Source organism: Aythya marila (genome assembly GCF_965140915.1).
Source record: "Aythya marila genome assembly, contig: HAP1_HAP1_SCAFFOLD_153, whole genome shotgun sequence".
Classification (NCBI taxonomy): Eukaryota; Metazoa; Chordata; class Aves; order Anseriformes; family Anatidae; genus Aythya; species Aythya marila.
This window is the reverse complement of record NW_028137334.1, coordinates 3,172,439-3,194,226: the sequence shown is the minus strand read 5'-3', so window position 1 is coordinate 3,194,226 and position 21,788 is coordinate 3,172,439. Positions and strand designations below refer to the sequence as shown.

Below are 21,788 nucleotides of genomic sequence, written 5' to 3'. Positions count from 1 at the left end.
GTCTAGTAGCATTTCCATGCCCTTAACTCTCACGTGTCTTCTCCATGCATAGCACAGAGCTGCTATGGCAGAGTTGTGCCCTAGTGGAGGACAGCCTGCAGCCCAGCAGAACCCTTGCAGGAAAAGAGTGGAATGCCCTAAACATGGGGTGATCCAAACACAGAGACAGCTCATTCACAGCCCCACAAACAGCATTTCCACAACCCTACACATCAGGAAGGGACATGGATGCTTTTCCTCCATTAACATATCTGCATGGCAGAACGTGCAGGCTCTGTGTCTGAGCTGCACCTGAATTACATCGCTAACTCCAAAGGTGACTCTTAACAAGTTCCCATGCAATTATGTCTAGATGTCTATGGTTGGGGAGGGGAAGAGTCCAGGGGGCTATACTATGAAGGCATCAGCAGTGCAGGGATGGCAGGAAGGTGCCCAAATCACCTGTGCCATGGAGATACTGGGAGCAGCTTCATCCCAGCCCCTGCCCATGGCTCTGCTGCCTGCAGCTGTCCCTGCCTGCAGCTGGGTCTCTGTCCCCACACCTCCTGCCTGCAGCTCACAGCCCCCATCCCAGCCGCTGGGTGCTCAGCTCTGCCCTGCAGACATATCCTGGCAGCAGGGCTTTGCCCAGGGGCAGCTGGCTGGGGACACGTCCTAGAGCCCAGGTCACACAGAACCTGCTGACACTGTGCAAGGGGTGTTGGAGCTTTATATGGGCTGAGGGGCAAGATAGGGACTTACTGGGGGTCTTGTAACGTCCTCAGGATGCCTTAGGACTCTCAGGCTTTTCTAGAAAATAACATCATATATTTCTATTTCCACTGAGCCTAAAAGAGAAATTGAAAAGAGAAGCTAAGGAAGGATGAGTGTGAAATTATCTTGGTGTTCTGTGGATCTGTGAGCAGGCTGCCCCAGGCAGCAGCCTTCCACCAGCAACAGGACCCTGCCCTGCCGGGGGGGCTCCTTCCACCCGCAGCTGTAGTGGGTTTACGTGACAAGGTTTTGGTAGCAGGGAGCCATAGGGGTGGTTTCTGTGAGAAAGATCTAGAAGCTGCCCCATGTTTGGGATGGGCCCCATTGTTTTCCAGATCCGAGCCAATAAGTGATGTTGTTTTACGCCTCTGTGAGAGCATATCTAAGACAGGGAAAAACGCTGCGCCACACAGCAGCCGGGAGTGAGAGAACAGCCTTGCAGGTGCCAAGGTCAGTGTAGAGGGAGGGGGAGAGGTGCTCCAGGTGCCGGAGCAGAAGTCCCCTGCGGCCTGTGGTGAGGACCATGGTGAAGCAGGATGTCCCCCTGCAGCCCATGGAGTACCACGGTGGAGCAGGGTTCCACGCTGCAGCCCGTGGAGGAGACCACGGTGGAGCAGGTGACCTGGCAGGAGCTGCTGCCCGTAGGGGAGCCAGGTTGGAGCAGTTTTCTCCTGAGGGATGGAACCCGTGGTACGGACCCATATCTGGAGCAGTTCTGAAAGAGCTGCTGCCTGTGGGAAGCCCATGCTGGATCAGTTCATCAAGGACTGCATCCCGTGGGTGGGACCCCACAGCACAGGGGACAAGAGTGACCGAGAAGGAGCGGCAGAGAAGAAGTGCTGTAGACTGACCATAACCCCAATTCCCCCGTTCCCCTGCGCCGCTCGGGGGGAGGAGGTGGAAGAGGGTGGATGGGGGGGAAGGTGCTTTTGTTTTTTTTTTCCTTTGTTTTCTCACTTCTCTCGCTTGTTAGTTGTAGGCAATAAATCTTACTATCTCCTTATGCCGAGTCTGGTTTGCCCGTTACAGTAATTATTGCGTGATTTTCTCATCCTTATCTCAATCCTTGACCCTTCTCACATATTTTCTCCCCATTCCTCTTTGAGGAGGGGGAGTGAGAGAGCGGCTGTGGTGGAGCTCGGCTGCCCACATTGCAGAGCCCTCCATAGCCTGGGCACTCCTCAGGTTCACTGTTTCCTTTGGGATGCTCTACCTTGGACAGTTACTCACTAGATGAGGAACCACTCATTGCCCACTCAGACTTGCACATTGTCCCTGGAGATCCCTTGACATTTCCTGACAGTTCCAGGTTCCTCTCCAGGATGCCGTTTTCCATCAACCCCAACACCAGTGCCAGGCAGATAATTCAAATGCCAGTAAATGTTTGCTGGGCCATGTGCAACCAAGAAGGCAGCTCCCACTCCAGCCTTCTGTCCTTCAGTGATTGCTCTGGAAATCTGATCCATACTAAGGCCCAGAAAAGCAAGAGGTCTGTACAGACAGCAGCTCCTTGGTAGTATTCCTGAAATCAAATTTGGAAGAGCAGTGCAGAGATGCACCAGAGATGCCATGGTAGAGACTACAGCACTGCCACCTTGGTACAGCAGATCTGAGAGCTAAAACAAATGCAAGGGCACAAGGGAATAATGTGGAAGCCAAAAGAGAGCAGCAGTGAAAAGGCCACATCCTGCTGCTGGCCATGGCCATGGCTCCAGGGAAGCAGCAGCCACAACCCAAAGGCAGCAGAAAAGCAGAGCCCAGCAGTCATTGAAGGGTAGCCCTAAGGGCCACTGAGGCTTCTTCTCCATGTAGCAGCTGGGCTCTTGGCCCTGAGCCCCTCCTGCCTGCTGGGGCTTTTCACCCAGCTTTAGAGAACATGGGAAGAGATGGAAGCTGAGACCAGTGAATTTCTCATGCCTTCTTTATTGTCCTTATCTACACAGGAAGACTAATTCTATAGCTACATTGAAGGATTGGTTCAAAGTAAATAAAATAATGAATAGGTAGGAGGCTAAGAAGAGCTTTATTCAAATCAAAATAACAAGTTTCAGGACATAATAATATAGATAATTTGTCCTTGAAGATTGCCCTCACATTCCCTGAATACACCTATGAATCCAGTTAGGATTATAAGCACATTACTAATGCTGAAGATGCACGTATGCAAATAGATTACTTACTATGTCTTTGAGCTCCTGGTTCCTCATGCTGTAGATGAGGGGATTCACTGATGGAGGCACCACTGAGTACAGAAATGTCATTACCATATCCAGCAACACAGAAGAGATGGAGGGGGGCTTCAAGTGGGCAAATAAGACAGTGCTGATAAACAGGGATACCACAGCCAGGTGAGGGAGGCACGTGGAAAAGGCTTTGTGCCGGCCCTGCTCAGAGGGCATCCTCAGCACGGCCCTGATGATCTGAACATAGGACACCACAATGAAAACAAAACAACCAAATGCAAAGCAAGCACTAACCACTAGAAACACAAATTCCCTTGGACAGGAGCTGGAGCAGGAGAGCTTGAGGATGTGGGGGATTTCACAGAAGAACTGGTCCAAAGCATTGCCATGGCAGAGGGGCAGGGAAAATGTACTGGCTGTGTGCAGGACAGCATTGAGAAAGCCACTGCCCCAGGCAGCTGCTGCCATCTGGGCACAAGCTCTGCTGCCCAGGAGGGTCCCATAGTGAAGGGGCTTGCAGATGGCAACGTAGCGGTCATAGGACATGACAGTCAAAAGAGAAAACTCTGCACCAAAAAAGAATAAGAAAAAGAGGACCTGTACAGCGCATCCTGTGTAGGAGATGGCCCTGGTGTCCCAGAGGGAATTGGCCATGGCTTTGGGGACAGTGGTGGAGATGCAGCCCAGGTCAAGGAGGGCGAGGTTGAAGAGGAAGAAGTACATGGGGGTGTGGAGGCGGTGGTTGCAGGCTACGGCGGTGAGGATGAGGCTGTTGCCCAGGAAGGCAGCCAGGTAGATGCCCAGGAAGAGTGCGAAGTGCAGGAGCTGCAGCTCCCGCGTGTCTGCGAATGCCAGCAGGAGGAACTCACTGACAGAGCTACTGTTAGCCATTTGCTGGTTTTGATCATTTGGTCCTGCCCTAGGAAGAGAAAGCACTTATCTGAGAAGTTATTGCAGACTTAGTGAGAAGAAGTCATTCTATTTCTCAACTTAAACCCCCCAGTATGCTTCTTCCCTTCCAGGCAGACATTTGGCAGGTCAATTTCAGGATTTCTAATTCACGCTGCCTGAAGGTATCGCTGGGAGAAGGGGACTCTGCTGTAGAGACCAGAGGAATCAGTCCTGCCCTATAGCAAGAGTTAAAATGGAACATGGGGTAATCTCAGATAAAATTTAGTGATGATATCAAAGAGTCTTACCCCTTTGATGCTCTCAGTTTAACCAATTGCCGAGGACTACTTTGGGGATTTTTTTTGTTGTTGTTGTTCTTCATAACCCCCTCCCAACCCCCAGCACTTAAGGTCTTTTTTTAAACCAGAAATCCTGGACATTTCTGCTGCACTCCAAGTGAAATCCTGTAGATCCTCAGAGGCAAAGGGACTGTCCCTTTAGTGCAGAGTGTCCTTCAGGGAGGCCAGCCAGTCTGTCCATCAGTGCTGGTCTGAGCTGCCCTGTGCTGGCATTTATTTGAGCTGCAGGACAATTGCAATCAGATTTTCACCTGAGAGAGTTCCACCTGAGAAGGACCTGAACACTGCTGAGAGCAGAGTAATCCAGGCTCAAAGCGCACATCTCCAGTCCCCTCAACCTGTCCCCATACACCCCTTCCCCCATGTACACCGAAAGCTCACTCCATGTGCATGTGAAACCCCCATCCCCAGCCAGCCTGGAAACCAGAACAGCAGCAGCACGGCCAGGTGGAGAAGCCAGGAGCAATGGCACTATGCTGCTGCCAGGGGAGGCAAGGCCAGGGAGGGACAGACGGACACTCAGCAGATTGTCCTCTGCTGCAGCTCTGCCTGCAGAGGAGACTGCTCATGCTCGTTGCATATCCTGTGTGTTCTGTTCTGGCATGAAGACACAAAGACAGGGCACTGGGCATCAGAGGGTTTGCAGCTCCTAAAGATCAGCTAGGATAAAACCTGAGAGGGCCACAAAGATGGTGTTGGTGCAGTCTGTGGGCTGAGGTGTGGAAAGGGACTTTATGAAATTCATCATTGACACATTGATCTCTCAGTGCAATGCTCTAGGAGTCTCGGTCTCCTGTACAATCCCAACAACCCATTACCATGAAGCCTGCCTGCCTTCCACTGCAAGAATTTGCAAGCACAGACTGCAGAAAAATTCTTACCCTTCGGGTAGCCCCTGCCTTGGTCTTCCCCTTGAAAAATCAATGCCATTCTCTAAAACATCTACTCTGTGCTGGAGAAACAGAAAGAGCCATCCTGAGAGAAGCTATCAGCCATCAGATGTGCCAGCTGTAGAAGACCCCTCTGGAAACCCCATCTGCATTGCCCTGCTGCCAGAGACTCACGGTGTCAAGAGTCTGTAGATCTGTCCTGCCACATGCTACTCTCTGTTGTTGCACTCCTCGCTGCCTCCAGCCCATGTCTCCTTCTCTCCCCACACCAGCTGCAGACAGTGCAGTGCTGTGCAGAGGAGCTGCTCCTGTCTCTCTGCAGCTCTGCCCACTTGCCAGGAGCTCCCCTTGGGCCCAGGAGCCTGGCCCAGCTCAGCAGCACAGCACCCGACCGTGGCATCACTCGCTCTGTGCCATTGGGCTCCCTCAAAGTGTCCCCAAGGCCTCAGGGCTGACAGCTCCTGAAGTCATCGGGGTCTCTCCTGGGGTGTGGTGTTTGAAGCAGACTGAAGTCATCAGCGACTGCTCCTTGCTGAACATGGGAGAGACTGATGTTAGAAGTGTGATTTGTGCTATTGATGTGCAGTTGTCAAACATGACGTTGTGGTTTAACCCAGCTGGCAGCTCAGCACCACACAGCTGTTAGCTCACTGCCCCTGAAGCTCCACATTTGTAAAGCTCATGGGTTGAGATGAAGACAGTTTAAAAGGACAGAAAAGGAAGAGATTAATAATAATATTAACAGCAACAATAACAACAATAATAATTAGGTGTACAAAGCAAGTGATGCACAATACAATTGCTCACCACCCAATGACCGATGCCCAGCCTGTCCTCGATCAGTGGTCCCCCCAGGCCTGGCCAGCCTGCATGGGAATCAAGTGTTGCGGTCCCTTGACATTTGTTTTTGATTTGGATTATTTCTTTCCCTTTCTCAAATATTTCTTCTGCTCTGTTGTCCCACATGATGATGTCACCAAGGTATTGCAGGTGTTCAGGAGCTTTCCCCATTGCAGGACAGTCTGGGTCAGTCCATGGTAAATGGTAGGGCCAATTGCTTTGTCAATCACCCCTTCCCTAGAGGGGGGTCCCAGCTGCTTGGCTTCTCTGCCCTCTAATTCCAGGCTATTGGCCCTGTTCTCCCAGCACTGGAGCAGCCAACTGACAATGTGCTCATCTAGATGATGACTGACATTTTTTCACAAATCTGGGATAGGGGTCTTGTGGTTACTGATGCTGTTCTGATCTCTTCCTCTTTGCCCTCCTTCTTCCTTGATGGCCCAACTTTGTCGAAGCATTCCTTGTCTTCTTCCTCCTTTCTTGTCTGCATAGGAGTTTTTTCCTTTCTAAGAAAAAGGAAAAAAAAAATCACCTATTTTTTCTCTTGCATATAGGTGTAACCAATAGTGGCACAGGTTGGTTCTCTGGCCCAGCCATGGGGCCCATCAGAGGGTCAGAGGGGCTGGAGTGGCTGCAGGGCCTGTCACAGGGGTTGGAGTGGCTGCAGGAACCATCACACAGGGTGGAGTTGCGGGAGGGCCTGTCACTGGACTTGGAGTAGCATTGGCTGAATCTTCCATACATAGGAAAAGCCCCATCATGTTGCATTGATTTGTGTCTTTTCACAACCTTTTTTCATGCATTTCACCATTTCTTTTAAGATTCTGCACTTGCTCAGGGGTGAAGTTCCAAAGCATTGGATATGCCCACTGCTCTAGGTGCCTGCCAGTATCCTCCCACACTCCTAGCCTCTACTAAATCTCCTGCCTTGGGGCAGACTTATGGATGGCACTCTCAAGTACTTGTTTAACCTTAAACAAAAGCTGAAGCACATTCAGGAGACATCACAATAGGAACAGGCTGGTTTGACCATCCCCAGGATACTGAAAACTTTGAAGCTATTGTAACTAGCCTGGAAGAGAAAGGGGAGGAGAAGGAGAGAGTGAAGAAGTTGTGAAAAGTGTCACCCCTTTGTCATCTCCCTGTCCCTATCTACCAGCTCAGGGGCTGAGTACCAGGGGAACAACTGGTCTTGCTGCTAAAGACTGAGGCAAAGAAGGCATTAAATACCTCAGTCTTTTTCTCATCTATTGTCAAAATGTTTCCCTCCACATCCAAGTATGAAGATTCTCCTTAATCCTCCCCTTCTTGTGTATTTCTAAAAACATTTTTATTGTCTTTGATGGTAACAGCCAGACTGATCTCCAGTTAGGCTTTGGCCCTTCTATTTTTCTCCCTGCAAAGCCTTCCAAGATTTAAGACAAAGCTCCAAACAAAATGACAGAAGGCATGAGAAGGAAGCACAGAAAAGTTGGACTCTGGCAGCCTTCCATGCTTGAGCCTTCTGTGAGTCTGTGCTGCAACTCCATTCAACTAGTTACTCCTGTATTGTCCAAACTCTCCTGCAACTGCCAATGCTGCTGTCTTGCGAGAGACAGCACAATCAGGGCAAGCCATCTGCCTACAGACACTAACAGCTGACACCGTGGAGCATCTGTCCAGGGGAACCTGGAGAAACAGCAGGATTTTGCCTACAGAAACCTCTTGACATTTTGAAGGAGAAAAGCCTAGTCCTGCAACAGTAGAACCCCACACATCGGGGCAGAATGGGACCCTGCTGAGTGAGCTGTGCCCAGGAGGAAGAGGGCCTGGGCACCATGAGGGATGCCATATGAGCATTGCTGCCTGCTCACCAGGAACCAGGCCAGCTTCCTACAGAACTGCCTTACAAGGAACACAGCCACCGAGAAAATCTGAGTCTTTCTCAGCTCAGATCTGGTGTGACATGACACGGACAAGGGTCTACAGCCAGCAGGGAAAGAGGTGTATGTCTGGGAGTCCCTAGGGTATCCTGGTCTGGAGAGGAACAAGGACTTAGCAAGGCTGAAAGTCCCAACAAGACTAAGATATTTATACGTATGGCTATGGCTGTTGTCTCTGCCACTGAGGCTTATTAGGAGACAGCTTATCGTTAAAGCACCAGGGGTCTCATTACCTATTCTCCCCATCCCACGAACCAGGCAGGGGTCGTATCATTCTCCTGCACTTGGCCATGCACATCCCCATCCCCTAATGCCTAAGGAGGAGCCCAGAGAAATGTGAGAAGGGAAAGGATCTCCCTTCCTAGGAGCCAAGGGTCAAGGCTTGTCCTTTGTGCTTGGTGAAACACATCCATTTTTCCTACACATCAGTGTCACCTTCACATTGCCTTTGCCTCCTTGTCCTCACTGCCTCCAAAGTTCTTCTCTAAAGAGCTCCAAGGGAGACTATATCAGTGCTGGCCCTCAGGGGGCACTCCAGGAAACTGGACCTGATGATGGCAGTTTTGTACTCGGTGTTGCCTCCAGCAGTGAACCCCATCATCTACAGAATGAGGAACCAGGAGCTCAAGGATGCAGTGAGAAAACTAATTGAATGCATGCTTCTTCATCATTAATAATGGATTCACAATCCTAACAGGACTCAGAGCTTTTGGAAACCTATTAGGACCATAATAGTTTCTTTTATATGATTTTCTGAAAGTTTTGATTTTGATTTAATGATTATATTTGATAACGATATACATTTTTTGTTTGTTTGTGTCTAATCTATTCATATCATATAGAACCGAACTTCCTGTGTAGATAAAGACAATAAATAATCCAGCAGAACTTCATTTATTCTCAGTTGCCATCTCTTCCCATCTACTCTGAAGCCGGGCGAAAAGCCCCAGCATGCTGGAGCAGCTCAGGGCCAAGAGCCCAGCTGCCACATGGAGGAGTAGCCCCAGTGGCCCTTTGGGGCTGCCCCTCACTGCCTGCTGGGCTCTGCCTCTCTGCTGCCTTCGGGTTGGGGCTGCTGCTTCCCTGGAGCCATGGCCATGGCTAGCAGCAGGACGTGGCCTTTTCACTGCTGCTCTCTTTTGGCTTCCACAGTGTGCTTCTTGTGTGCTTGCTTGGGTAAGCCCTGAGATCTTGTGCACCTTGGTGGCTGTCCAATTTTCTCTGCAGTGACATCTCTACCACATCTCTTCACACCTCTTCCAAAGCTGTTGTCAGGAATACACCCAAGGAGCTTCTCCATTGACAGGCCTCTTGCTTTTCTGGGCTTCACCATGGTTCAGAGCCCCAGAGTCATCACTGCAGGACCGAGGGCTAGACTGGGAGTACGTCCTGCTTGCACATGGCTCAGCAAACAGTAACTGGCCTTTGACTTACCTGCCAGGAACTGTCCCACTAGACCTGAAGCTGATTGAAAATGGCATCCTGTAGAGGAATCTGGAACTGCCAGGAGTTGTCAGGGGAACTCTAGGGACAGTGTGTAAGTCTGGGTGGGCAGTGAGTGGTTCCTTGTCTAATGAGTGACCATCTAAGGTAGAGTGTCCCAAAGAGAAAGGAGAACCTGAGGAGCCCACGGGTTAAGGAGGGCTCTGCAATGCCCAGAATGGCTGGGAAGAGCCAGCAGGCAAAGGTACCCAAGAGTTCAGTGTGGTACCGGAAAGCTTCTATGAAAAAACATGATGTGGATCTAGTTCTGCACTCACCTCCCCTTTGTGCCCTCAGGGAACACTGATGGTCCTGCCAAGCAATGCCCTGTGCTGCTGAGCCATCAGGGCAGATGGAAAGGGGCTCAGCAGCACAGATCCCCACAGAGTTGGGTCTGCTGCCCAATTGGAGTAGCAGGCGCAGTGGGGAGCTGCCAGGGGGTCCCAGGACACCACAGCCCCTGGATCTGCAGAGCATCACCACCAGCTCAGGGCCCTGTGGTGAGCACAGGAAGGGTGAGCACCTTGCTGCTAGCAATGGCCAGCCAGTCCATCATGGGCACACCACTCGGGCAAGGCTCTCTGGGAGCAGGGATGGTCCCGGGGAAGAGCAGGGCAGCATTTCTGGGCCTGCAGTGAGGTATAAAGGAGAAATAGAAAGCTCTTTGTGCAGGTCCCTGCTCAGGGCAGCCTGCTCTGTGGCTGAGCCAGACTTCTTGTGCTGGCTTGGGAGAGCAGGGCTGACCCTGTGGCAAAAAGGCACACTGTGCTGGGGATCTCCCAGGCAAGAGAGCAGGGCTCCTGCAGCTTCATGGATCTCCATTTCCTGAGCCATGACTGGCCCCAGCCTGGGAGCTGCTGGAGAGACCCAGAGCCGCCTTTGTCTCAGCAGCTGCAGTGCCTTGTGAGGGGCTGGGGCTGTGGTGTCTGTGCCCAGAGCCCTGCAGCAGCCTGCGATGGGCGCTGCCCTGGGGCCAGCCCAGCCTGGGCTGCTCTGCTGTGCTGTGCTGGGCTGGGGAGAGAACAGGGAGGTGGGGAGAGGTGGGCAGGGGCTGGTCTGGGCTGGGCAGTACCTGGCAGAGGGCAACAGCAGTGCCAGGGAGCGGTGGCAGCATGCAGGGGATGGCTCCCAGAAGGGCTTGGTACTGCAGAGCCAGGGCTGCGCAAATGGTGCCCAGAGCTGCAGGGGCAGGGGAGAGGAGGCCGCTCTGGGCCCTTGCTGACCTGGGCAGAGCAGGAAGGGGGCCCAGGGCATTCGTCCCCTCACCGCAGCCTGCCAGGACCTGCAAGGCAGTCATGGAGTGTCCAGGGCCAGGCTCTGCACTGTGGTGTGCAGGGAGAGGGCAAAGCCTTCTAAGGGGAACAGAGGGCCCCGTATGTACGCTGGACCCTACCCGTAGGGAAGTCTGCTGCCTACTGGGGTCCAGGTCAGGGATATTGCCAGGAAACTTCCTGGCCTTGTCTCTGCTGGGCCCCACCTTCCACACCCAAATGCATCCCTTGGCTGGCAGCTCTGTGTCCCCTGTCCCACAGGATGACAGAGCTAGGGTGGGATGAGTTACCATTAGGTGTTTTAGTGCTCGTGTAATCCATATTGGTAATCCATATTGGCACAGAAAGACAGTTCCTTCACCAGTGATTTACATCCTTCTTCGTATTAGGACATAATGTCCTTCACTCTGCTTTATCTTAGATGAACTGTTTTAGGTCTCCAAGATTAGTCTTAGGCACAGTGCAATGCCTTTTGCCTTTTCCAGCATACTACGTATGACTTTCCCTTACTCTGTGAATTGACCTGACAGATCATTTCGCATTTTTCACTTTCATATTCCCAGTTTGAAAAGGAGGATTTCCCAAAGTGGGGCAACCTGATGGGCTCGGCATCAGCCATTTGAAATGTTCTGCTCTTGGGTCTTTCAGCCTGAGTTTTCCACAGTTGAACCAGGATGGCAAATGGATGTTTAGGTGTCTACTACGAACAAGGGAGAGTATCTTGGGATCCTAACTGGCGTTTCAACTACAGATCAACGCCAAGAACCCACCGAAGAAGGGGTTTGTCTTTCAAAGGGGTTTGATGTGCTGGGTTGGGCTGCAGTTGCAGGGTCAAAGCCCACTGCTGGCAGTGGATGTGCCCCAGGAACTCCGTCTGACTCCACCTGATCCACCAACGGGCTCTGGTCTCCTGCAGGTCCTTTCATACAGCTTCCATTCCAGGGAATTACTGTAAATGCACCAGAGCCTCTGGAGGCCTAATAATTTTATTAATTTTTATTGGAGCTGAATAGGTGGGCATGCTCCCCTTTCCTATTGCATGACAGAGGGGTTGCCAGTGACTGCTCAGCATCCCTGGGGTCTGTTCACAACTGGGTGAGGCTTTCTGGGGGGGTTCTCTGCCTCTTTGTCTTCCACTGAGTGAGCACTCTGATATTTCCCCACATTTTCTCCACCCGTTCATGCTGCTCCTGCTATCGTGTTCAGGCTCTCTAGGGATAGGGGTTTCAGGTGCAGTTCCAAAAATGACCCTGAACATCCTGCCACAGATGTGTCTGCATAGCAATGAGGTGTTCCATCACCCATCTGACTTCTGGGACCACAGACAATGCAGTGCAAGACGGTGGGTAATATGCCAACGATCCCTTCAGAAGACCGCATCTTTTACCATTTCCCTGTTTTCTAATCTGTGTCACCTGGGCAGTGCAGTTGACAGGGCATGGGAAATAAGCAGGCTTTCCACCTTAGGAAACTCATCAGCCTCCTTGTAGTGTCAAGTCAAGCTATTCTCCACAAGGGCGCAACTTGGTCTGGCTGTCTGAGTGAGGAGCCATCTCCCATTAGTCTCTGCACATCTGGGCTGAGAAGGAGAGAGAGAGGAGATTGGAGAGCTGCACTTTGGATCTGGACCCCCCTTGCTATGTTCTGTTCCTTTTCAGAGAAACTTCTGAGTGTGGTCATCCTAGCACTTAGAGAGGAAGGATGGGGCAAAGGTAGGAAGAAGACCAATGGAGAGACCAGATCTTCTGATGCTGCACTAAGGCCCAGGGTATACTTCTGGCTCTCGGGTCTCACTAGTGTTCAGGTTGAAAGAAATCCAAGTGCTTTGGATTTCCCCTCTGTCATGGTTTCAGCTAGGATAGAGTTAGTTTTCCTCCTAGTAGCTGGTAGGGTGCTGTGTTTGGGATTTAGGATGAGAATAATGTTGATATCACACTGAATTTTTAATTGTTGCAGAGCAGTTCTTCCACTAAGCCAAGGACTTCTCAGCTTCTCATGCTATCCTGCAAGCAGGCAGTCTGGGAGTGCAGCGGGAGCAGGGAGGGGACAAAATCAGGACAGCTGACCCAAACTGGCCACAGGGGTATTCCATACCATCTGACATCATGCTGAACAATTAATATAGGGGGGCTGGCTGGGTGGAGGGACCGGCTGCTCGGGGATAGGCTGGGCATCAGTCAGCAGGTGGTGAGTAATTGCATTGTGCATCACTTGTTTTGTAAACATTAACAGTAGTAGTACTAGAATCACTATAATTATTCTCCTCTCCTCTCCTCTCCTCTCCTCTCCTCTCCTCTCCTCTCCTCTCCTCTCCTCTCCTCTCCTCTCCTCTCCTCTCCTCTCCTCTCCTCTCCTCTCCTCTCCTCTCCTCTCCTCTCCTCTCCTCTCCTCTCCTCTCCTCTCCTCTCCTCTCCTCTCCTCTCCTCTCCTCTCCTCTCCTCTCCTCTCCTCTCCTCTCCTCTCCTCTCCTCTCCTCTCCTCTCTCCTAATAAACTGTCTTTATCTCAACTCACAGGCTTTCATTTCTTTCTAATTCTCTACCCCATCCCAGAGAGGGAAGGGGGAGGGTGAGCAAATGGCTGTGTGGCCAGCAGGGTTAAACCACAACACCCTCTTTTAATGAATGTGCGTCTGATGTGACAAGGAATGCAGACAGTGTATCACTAAGTTTCAGAGGTTTCTGCAACAAACTGAGTAGGTTTCACTCAAAGATGTCTGTCCAAAACTGTCACTGCATTTTCCTTCTTCAACAGGTCCCCATTCCCAGGGGAATCAAATGTCCAACAGTAGCTCCATCACCGAGTTTCTCCTCCTGGCATTCGCAGACACGCAGGAGCTGCAGCTCCTGCACTTCGTGCTCTTCCTGGGCATCTACCTGGCTGCCCTCCTGGGCAACGGCCTCATCCTTACAACCATAGCCTGCGACCAACGCCTTCACACCCCCATGTACTTCTTCCTCCTCAACCTCGCCCTTCTCGACCTGGGCTGCATCTCCACCACTGTCCCCAAAGCCATGGCCAATTCCCTCTGGGACACCAGGGCCATTTCCTATGCAGGATGTGCTGCACAGGTCTTCCTGTTTGTCTTCTTGTTTTCAGCAGAATATTTTCTTCTCACTGTCATGTCCTATGACCGCTACATTGCCATCTGCAAGCCCCTACACTACGGGACTCTCCTGGGCAGCAGAGCTTGTGCCCAGATGGCAGCAGCTGCCTGGGGCAGTGGGGTTCTCTATGCTCTGCTGCAAACTAGTAACACATTTTCCCTGCCCCTCTGCCAAGGCAATGCTGTGGAACAGTTCTTCTGTGAAATCCCCCAGATCCTCAAGCTCTCCTGCTCACACTCCTACTTCAGGGAAGTTGGGCTTGTCATGGTTAGTGCATGCTTTGCTTCTGGATGTTTTGTGTTCATTGTGCTCTCCTATGTACAGATCATCAGGGCCATGCTGAGGATGCCCTCTGAGCAGGGACAGCACAAAGCCTTTCCACGTGCCTTCCTCACCTGGCCGTGGTCTGCCTGTTTGTCAGCACCGGAGCTTTTTCTTACCTGAAGCCCCCCTCCATCTCCTTCCCATTCCTGGACCTGGTGGTGGCTGTTCTGTACTCGGTGGTGCCTCCAGTGCTGAACCCCCTCATCTACAGCTTGAGGAACGAGGAGCTCTTGAATTCTGTGAAGAAAGTGATTTCCTGGAGTTTTTTCAATAGTTATAAAATTATTGCCTCTTTCCATAAATGACTCCCAGCATATCCAATGTCAGACCTGTGTTTTGCTTGTTTTCGTTTGTATAGGTAAGTATGTTTTTTTTGTTCCTGAGCACTTTGGGATTTTTCTCACTTCATATGAAGTGGGATGTATTAACTAACTCTAACACTGGAATAGAGTGCTACGATCTGTTCAGAAGAGATAGCCACGGAAAGGGTGGGTGGGGTTGTTGCTCTCTGTGGATTGATTGCTAAGAGAGACCTCTTAGAAACAGCCACAGACATGTTGAGAGCTTGTGGGTAAAAACTAAGAACTGGACCAATAAAGGATACCTGGTGGTTGGGGTCTACTCAAGGCTGCCTGGTCAAGGGGAGCCTGCTGATGAGGCTTTCTTGCTTCAGCTATAAGGAGCATCATGCTTGCACACTCTCATGGTAATGGGGGACTTCGACCACCTGGATGTCTCCTGGAAAACCTACACAGCGGGCTGTAAGCAATGTAGGAGACTCCTAGAGTGCATAACTTTCTGGTCCAGGTATTAGAAAAACCAACCAGAGGAGAAGTGTTACTTGACCTAGTGCTCACCAACATGGTAGAGCTCTTTAAAGACATCTCAGAATCACAGAATCATCTAGATTGGAAGAGACCTCCAAGATCACCTAGTCCAACCTCTGACCTAACACTAACAAATCCTCCACTAAACCATATCACTAAGCTCTACATCTAAACGTCTTTTAAAGACATCCAGGGATGGTGACTCAACCATTTCCCTGGACAGCCTATTCCAGTGCCTGGTGTCGTGGTTTAACCCGGCCGGCAGCTAAACACCACGCAGCCGTTCGCTCACCCTCCCCCCTCCCTCTCTGGGACGGGGGAGAGAAATGGAAAGTGAAGCCCGTGAGTTGAGAGAAAGACAGTTTAATAAGACAGGAAAATAATAATAACAAAATAATAATAACAATAATAATAATAATAATAATACAATGGTGATAATAGGAAAATAATAATAATATGCACAAACAAGTGATGCACAATGCAATTGCTCACCACCCGCTGACCGATGCCCAGCCTAACCCCGAGCAGTCCGGCCCCCTCCCCCTGGCTAGCCACCCCTATATATTGTTTAGCATGACGTCAGATGGTATGGAATACCCCTTTGGCTAGTTTGGGTCACCTGTCCTGGGTCTGTCCCTTCCCAGCTCTTCCTGCACCCCCAGCCTGCCTGTTGGCAGGACAGAGCGAAAGGCTGAGATGTCCTTGGCTTGGTATAAGCACTGCTCTGCAACAATTAAAACATCGGGGTGTTATCAGCACTCTTCTCATCCTAAGCCAAAACACAGCATTCCACCAGCTACTAGGAAGAAAATTAATTCTGTTCTAACTGAAACCAGGACACCTGGGAAGAGTACAGGGATACAGTCCAGATGTGCAGGGATGGCATAAGGAAAGCCAAGGCACGGATGGAACTGAGCTTGGTGAGGGATGCAAAGAATAACAAGAAGAGATTCTATAGGTACTTTGCTCTGGAAAGAAAGGACAAGGAGAGAGTATCTCCTCTGATGGATGAGAATGGTGAACTGTTAATGACAGACATGGAGAAGGCTGAGGTACTCAACAATTTCTTTGCCTCAGTCTTCACTGCCAGTCAGGCTTTCAAAGTCTTTTGTTCTCTTAACCTCTAGATGGAGGCTGGGGAACAAAGTTGCACACACAATAAGTGAAGAGCAGATTTGAGACCACCTGATGTAACTAAACAAGTACAAGTCTACAGGGCCTGATGACATGCATCTGAGGGTCCTGAGGGAATTGGCTGATGTAGTTGCCAAGCCACTCTCCATCATATTTGAAAAGTAGTGGCAGTAAGGCAAAGTCCCTGGTGACTGGGAAAAAGAAAGAGGGAAACATCACTCTTAATTAGGCTAGAAAGGAAGATTGGGGGAACTACAGAAGGGTAAGCCTCACCTCTGTGCCTGGCAAGATCATGCAATGGGTCCTCTTGCAGGCAGTGTTAAGGCACATGCAGGACAAGGAGGTGATCTGGGACAGCCAGCATGGCTTCACCAAGGGCGAATGGTGCCTGAGCAATCTGGTGGCCTACAATGGAGTGACAGTATCAGTTGACAAGGGAAGACTGACCAATGTCATCTACCTGGACCTCTTTAAGGCTCTTAAAACAGTTCTACATGACATCCTGATCTCTTAAGTCAGAGAGGTATGGATTTGATGGCTAGACCATTCAGTGGATAAGGTGTTGGCTTGAAGGTCGCACCGGCAGACTATTGATCAATGGCTCTGTGTCCAAGTGGAGGCTGGTGATGAGTGTTATCCCTTAGGGGTCTGTCCTGGGACTGGTATTGTTTAATACCTTTATCAATAACATAGACAGTGGGATTGAGTGCACCCTCAGCAAGGTTGCTGATGACACTAAGCTGAGTGGTATGGTTGATAAAATAGCAGGAAGAGATGCCATCCAAAGGGACCTGGACAGGCTTGAGAAGTAGGCCCACGTGAACCTAATGAGGTTCAACAAGCCCAAGAACAAGGTGCTGCACCTGGGTCAGGGAAATCCTGGATGTGAGTACAGACTAGGAGAAGAACTCACTGAGAGCAGGCCTGCAGAGAGGGACCTGGGGGTTCGGGTGTATGCAAGGCCCAACATGAGCCAGCAGTGAGCACTTGTACCCCAGAAGGCCAACCGCATCCTGGGCTGCATCAACAGATGAGTGGCCAGCAGATCAAGGGAGGTGTTGGTCCCCGCTCTGCTGTGCCCAGGTGAGGCCCAACTTGGTGTGCTGTTTCCAGGACTGCAGCTCCCAGCACAAGAAGGGTTTGGATCTGTTAGAATAGGTCCATTTTCTGTCCTAATGAACTGTCTTTATCTCAACCCACATGCTTTCATTTCTTTCTGCTTCTCTCCCCCATCCCAGAGACAGAGGGGGGTGAGTGAGCGAATGGTTCTGTGGAGCTTAGCTGCCAGACAGGTCAAACCACAACACCCGCATGTAAAATGACTGTTGGGACCCTGAGAAACTCATGCTTGGTCATGTGTGACAAACTCAGACTGAAAGACTCTAGAGCAGGTGACTTTGAGTGGCTGTGGCAGATCCCAGCATCTTGCTCCAGTCTGGGAATATGTCCCCTTCCAACTAGGGAAATTAGAAGGCATTAATATGACCAGACCCATCAGGTCAATATGCACAGTATGGGGAAGTAATAGTTATTGTGCTGTAGGTGCAGCTGGCAATAGGCCTCGGATTGGGCCTCAGAAGACTCAAGCAGATCAAATCTGGTTCATCCGTGAGCTAAGACAAACACTGTGAGCAGAGCGAAGGACACTGAGTGGTGCCCTCCCATGAAGGAGGATGCAGAGCACAGCTGTAAGAGGCGTCTTGCTTGTGCCACAACCAACACAGGTTCAGCTGAAGTGAAAGCCCCAGCCCAGGACCAATGGAGTGAAGGTCCCTGGGCACAACTGCAGAAAGACTTTGCAAGACCTCTGCCAGTGACAGCTTGAAACACCAAATGCATCTTGGTGGTAGTAGGTCCTTTTGGCACATGGGCAGATGTCCTCCCTGGCAAAACCACCACGGAGGCCACCACTGCAAAGCTGCTGCATAACACCGACTTTTGTCCCCGGGGTCCAGACAGGGGAGAGGGAAGAGGAGAGGCAGGCCGTGGGAAGGGGGCTGGAGTGAGGTCACTGCCACTGCAGCAGCCTGATTGGCCCTCAGAAGGGCTGGCCACCAGGCACTGTGATATCATCCCTCGCATCAGAGAGCCCCCTGGGCAGCAATGACATCACTGCAGAGGGGAGGGTGAGGGGCTGGCAGAGCCCAATCGAGGGGCTGGCTGGGGGTCCCCTCTGCTACAGCCACCTGACGGAGCGGGGCAGGCAGGAGGGCAGGCAGGGCTTGTGGCCGCCTTGCTCAGGACGAGCCCTGGGTGAGCTGGGTGAGAAATCTGAGCCTTAGCTCAGCTCCAGCAGAAGCTCTTCTCTTTGCTCTTGACTTTTCTTGATAACACCACTTCCAGGTGAGCTCTGCCCTTGCTAAAACCATATTTCTGTCTCCACCATAAATTTCTGTTTTGGAGCCTGTCCTTGCTGTCACCCCCTGCCAGCTCCTTCGTGGCTCCTTTCAGTGCCCTGTCCCTGCATCGTCCCAGCCACAATGCCCCACATGCCATGCTGCCAAGGCACCGCACATGGCAGTGCACAGTCAGGGCTTGGTCAAGGTCCCCCCATTACAATCCTAAGGGCACACTCAGGGTCCCTTCCCGCCATGGCCCTCCTGCCTTTGCAGCCTTCTCCAGACCATTGCACCTGCCCTGACCCAGCCACCTCCCATGGGGGCCTCTGCAAACAGCCCTGCTCCAGGTCTGCAGGGCTCTGGGCCAGGACAGAGGCTGACAGAGCTGGCTGTTCCCCCAACACAGACCTTGAGCATGGCTCTCCCACTTCCCTGATCTCTGCCCCGCTCCCTGCCCTCATCCCAGCCCAGTGGCAGTGGTCCTCAGGGTAGTGCCCACTGCAGTCTGCTGCAGGGCTCTGGGCACTGCCATCACAGCCACAGCCCCTCTGAAGGGCACAGCAGCTCCTGGGGGCATAGAGGGCTCAGACGCACAGATGTGGAGATCCATATCAGCAGCATTGAGAGGTCAGTGTCCCCTGCAGTGTCCCCTGCCCTCCTCAGCAGCAGATCCCCAAGAGACCTGTAGCCCCTCAGTGCCATCCCTGGGACTCCTCAGGCATTTCCTGCAGCCCCGGGGCCAGGGCAGCCTGCCCCGAACAGCTGCAGCCAGAAAGGGGTTTGCGGTTCCCATTAGTTCCTCATCAGCTGAGGGTGGGTCTCAAACAAAGAGATTTCAGTAAGTTCATTTATTTTGTTTATATACACAAAGAAGCTGGTTCCTCATTTACATGAACATTCATGCAAGATGTGTTGGTACTTATGTAGAAAGGGATGAATAAAGACATTTGTAGAAAACAGTTCCACAAGAAGAAAAATTAACAAATCAAAACAAAGTGAAAACAAACAGTCACCTCCGAAGTAAAACCAGACTTTGACTGACATGACATAAAATACACTAGATCTGTAGAAGAAGAAAAGGAGCAGTCCATAATTGCTGAAGGGTCAGTCAGTTTCCTCAGCGCATCCTGAAAACCCTCCATGACATCACTTTCCTGATGGCACCCTTGAGTTCCTGGTTCCTCATGCTGTAGATGAGGGGGTTCACTGCTGGAGGCATCACTGAGTACAGAACTGCCATCACCAGGTCCTGGGATAGGAGGGAGAGGGTGGGGGGCTGCAGGTACGTAAAAAAGCCGGTGCTGAGAAACACATAGACCATGGCCAGGTGAGGGACGCACGTGGAAAAGGCTTTGTGCTGGCCCAACTCAGAGGGCATCCTCAGCACAGCCGTGAAGATCTGCATATAGGAGAGCACAATGAATACAAAACACTCCCAAAAAACAAAAACACTAAATGTGAGAAGCCCAATTTCCCTTAGGTAGGAGTCTGAGCAGGAGAGCTTGAGGATCTGGGGGACTTCACAGAAGAACTGGTCCACGGCATTGCCTTGGCAGAGGGGCAGGGAAAATGTATTGACAGTGTGAAGCAGAGCATTGAGAACCCCACTGCCCCAGGCAGCTGCTGCCATCTGGGCACAAGCTCTGCTGCCCAGGAGAGTCCCGTAGTGCAGGGGCTTGCAGATGGCAACGTAGCAGTCATAGGACATGACAGTGAGAAGAAAATATTCTGCTGAAAACAAGACAAACAGAAAGACCTGTGCAGCACATCCTTCATAGGAAATGGCCCTGGTGTTCCAGAGGGAATTGGCCATGGCTTTGGGGAGAGTGGTGGAGATGCAGCCTAGGTCAAGGAGGGCGAGATTGAGGAGGAAGAAGTACATGGGGGTGTGGAGGTGGTGGTCGCAGGCTACGGCAGTGAGGATGAGGCCGTTGCCCCGGAGGGCAGCCAGGTAGATGCCCAGGAAGAGCGCGAAGTGCAGGAGCTGCGACTCCTGCGTGTCTGCAAATGCCAGGAGGAGGAACGTGGTGATGGAGCTACTATTGGACATGTGCTGCCATCAGTATGGAGACCTGTTAATGGAGAAGAAATATTTGGGGAGACCTCTATGAGCAAAACCTGTTCCTTACAGAAAGCTCCCAAATTGCTGCTTCCCTTTCAGGAACACTTTTCCTGGTCCCCTCCTTCAGCTGAGGTCAGTGCTGGCTGAGGGTTACACTGGGAGCATAGGACTCCGGAGGAGACATTCCTGCCCTGCAGCAAGTAAATTGTATCTTGGTGATCTCAGGTCAACTACACTTGGTATATCAAGGAGTTTTTCAGAACAGTTCCTACAAAGTCACCCAACTGCAGAGCAGGTCTTGTTGGATATTTTCTGTATTTTTTGAACTTCATCTTGTAAAGCTTTGTACAGAAGTAGTGTACTTGTTCTTGTAAAGAAGGTTTGTACTTCTTTTGTAAAGAAGTGGTCTAAGGCAGAAATCCATAGTGTACTGGCCACCAAGAGAAATTCTGGGGCTACTCGAGGCAAAGGGACTGTCCAGCAGTGCAAAGTGAGGAAATCTGGTGCATCAGTTAGTTCCGATTTCAGCTGCCCTTTATAGGCACCTCTGGAGGATGGTCACACTCAGGTGTTCTCCTGAAAAAAACCTGGATGCTGCTGAGAGCAGAGGAATCCAGGTTCAAAGGGCAGATCTCCAAACCCCTCACCTCATCGTACTTGAGGAGGATCTCTGCTCTCTGCTCTTCTCCAGGGACAGAGAGGGATCACAGCAGCTGCCCACATCCAGGCATCCAGTAGCAATAGTATGGCCTTAGGAATGATGTATCTTCTCCATGGGGCTGCTAGATAACACAGAGCTGCTAGGGCAGAGCTGTGCCCTTGTGCAAGGCAGCCTGCAGCCCAGCAGAAGTCCTGATGATACTATGACTAAAGGTTGAAGGTGCAAGAGAAACAAAAGCAGGGGATTGCTCCAGGGAAGGTGTCTCCAGTGCAAGGATGGCAGGGAGATGCCCAAATCCCTTCTGCCATGGAGATACTGGGAGCAGCTCCATCTCACTCCCTGCCCATGGCTCTGCTGCCTGCAGCTGTCCCTGCCTGCAGCTGGGTCTCTGTCCCCATGCCTCCTGCCTGCAGCTCACAGCCCCCATCCCACCCCATCAGAGCTGGGTGCTCAGCTCTGCCTTGCAGACACCTCCTGGCAGCAGGGCTCTGCCCGGGGGCAGCTCACTGGGGGCACGTCCTAGAGCCCAGGTCAGTCAGACCCTGCTAACAGTACATGTGTGGTGGTGGAGCTTTCTAGGGGCTGAGGAGCAGGACAGAGACTTGATGGGCGTCGTTGGAACCTCCTTAGGATGCCTTAGGACTGTCAGTCTTTTCTAGGAAATAATATTATATTTTGCTATTTCTACTGAGCCAAAAAGAAAACTGAAAGCAGAGGCTAAGGAAAGATGAGAGTGAAGTTCCC

The 21,788-nt window shown here is 51.3% G+C and overlaps 1 protein-coding gene across 1 annotated transcript; it reads right to left on the bottom strand.

Moving 5' to 3' along the window:
• Window positions 1-2,933: 2,933 nt before the first annotated feature.
• LOC309890921 (olfactory receptor 14C36-like) lies at window positions 2,934-20,371 on the bottom strand (the record flags this gene model as incomplete). The annotated part of the gene is made up of 3 exons (XM_082785309.1): window positions 2,934-3,855; window positions 8,387-8,439; window positions 20,144-20,371. Coding segments are annotated over 3 exons (1,203 nt in total), but the record flags the coding sequence as incomplete, so codon positions are not given.
• Between the last annotated feature and the right edge of the window lie 1,417 nt (window positions 20,372-21,788).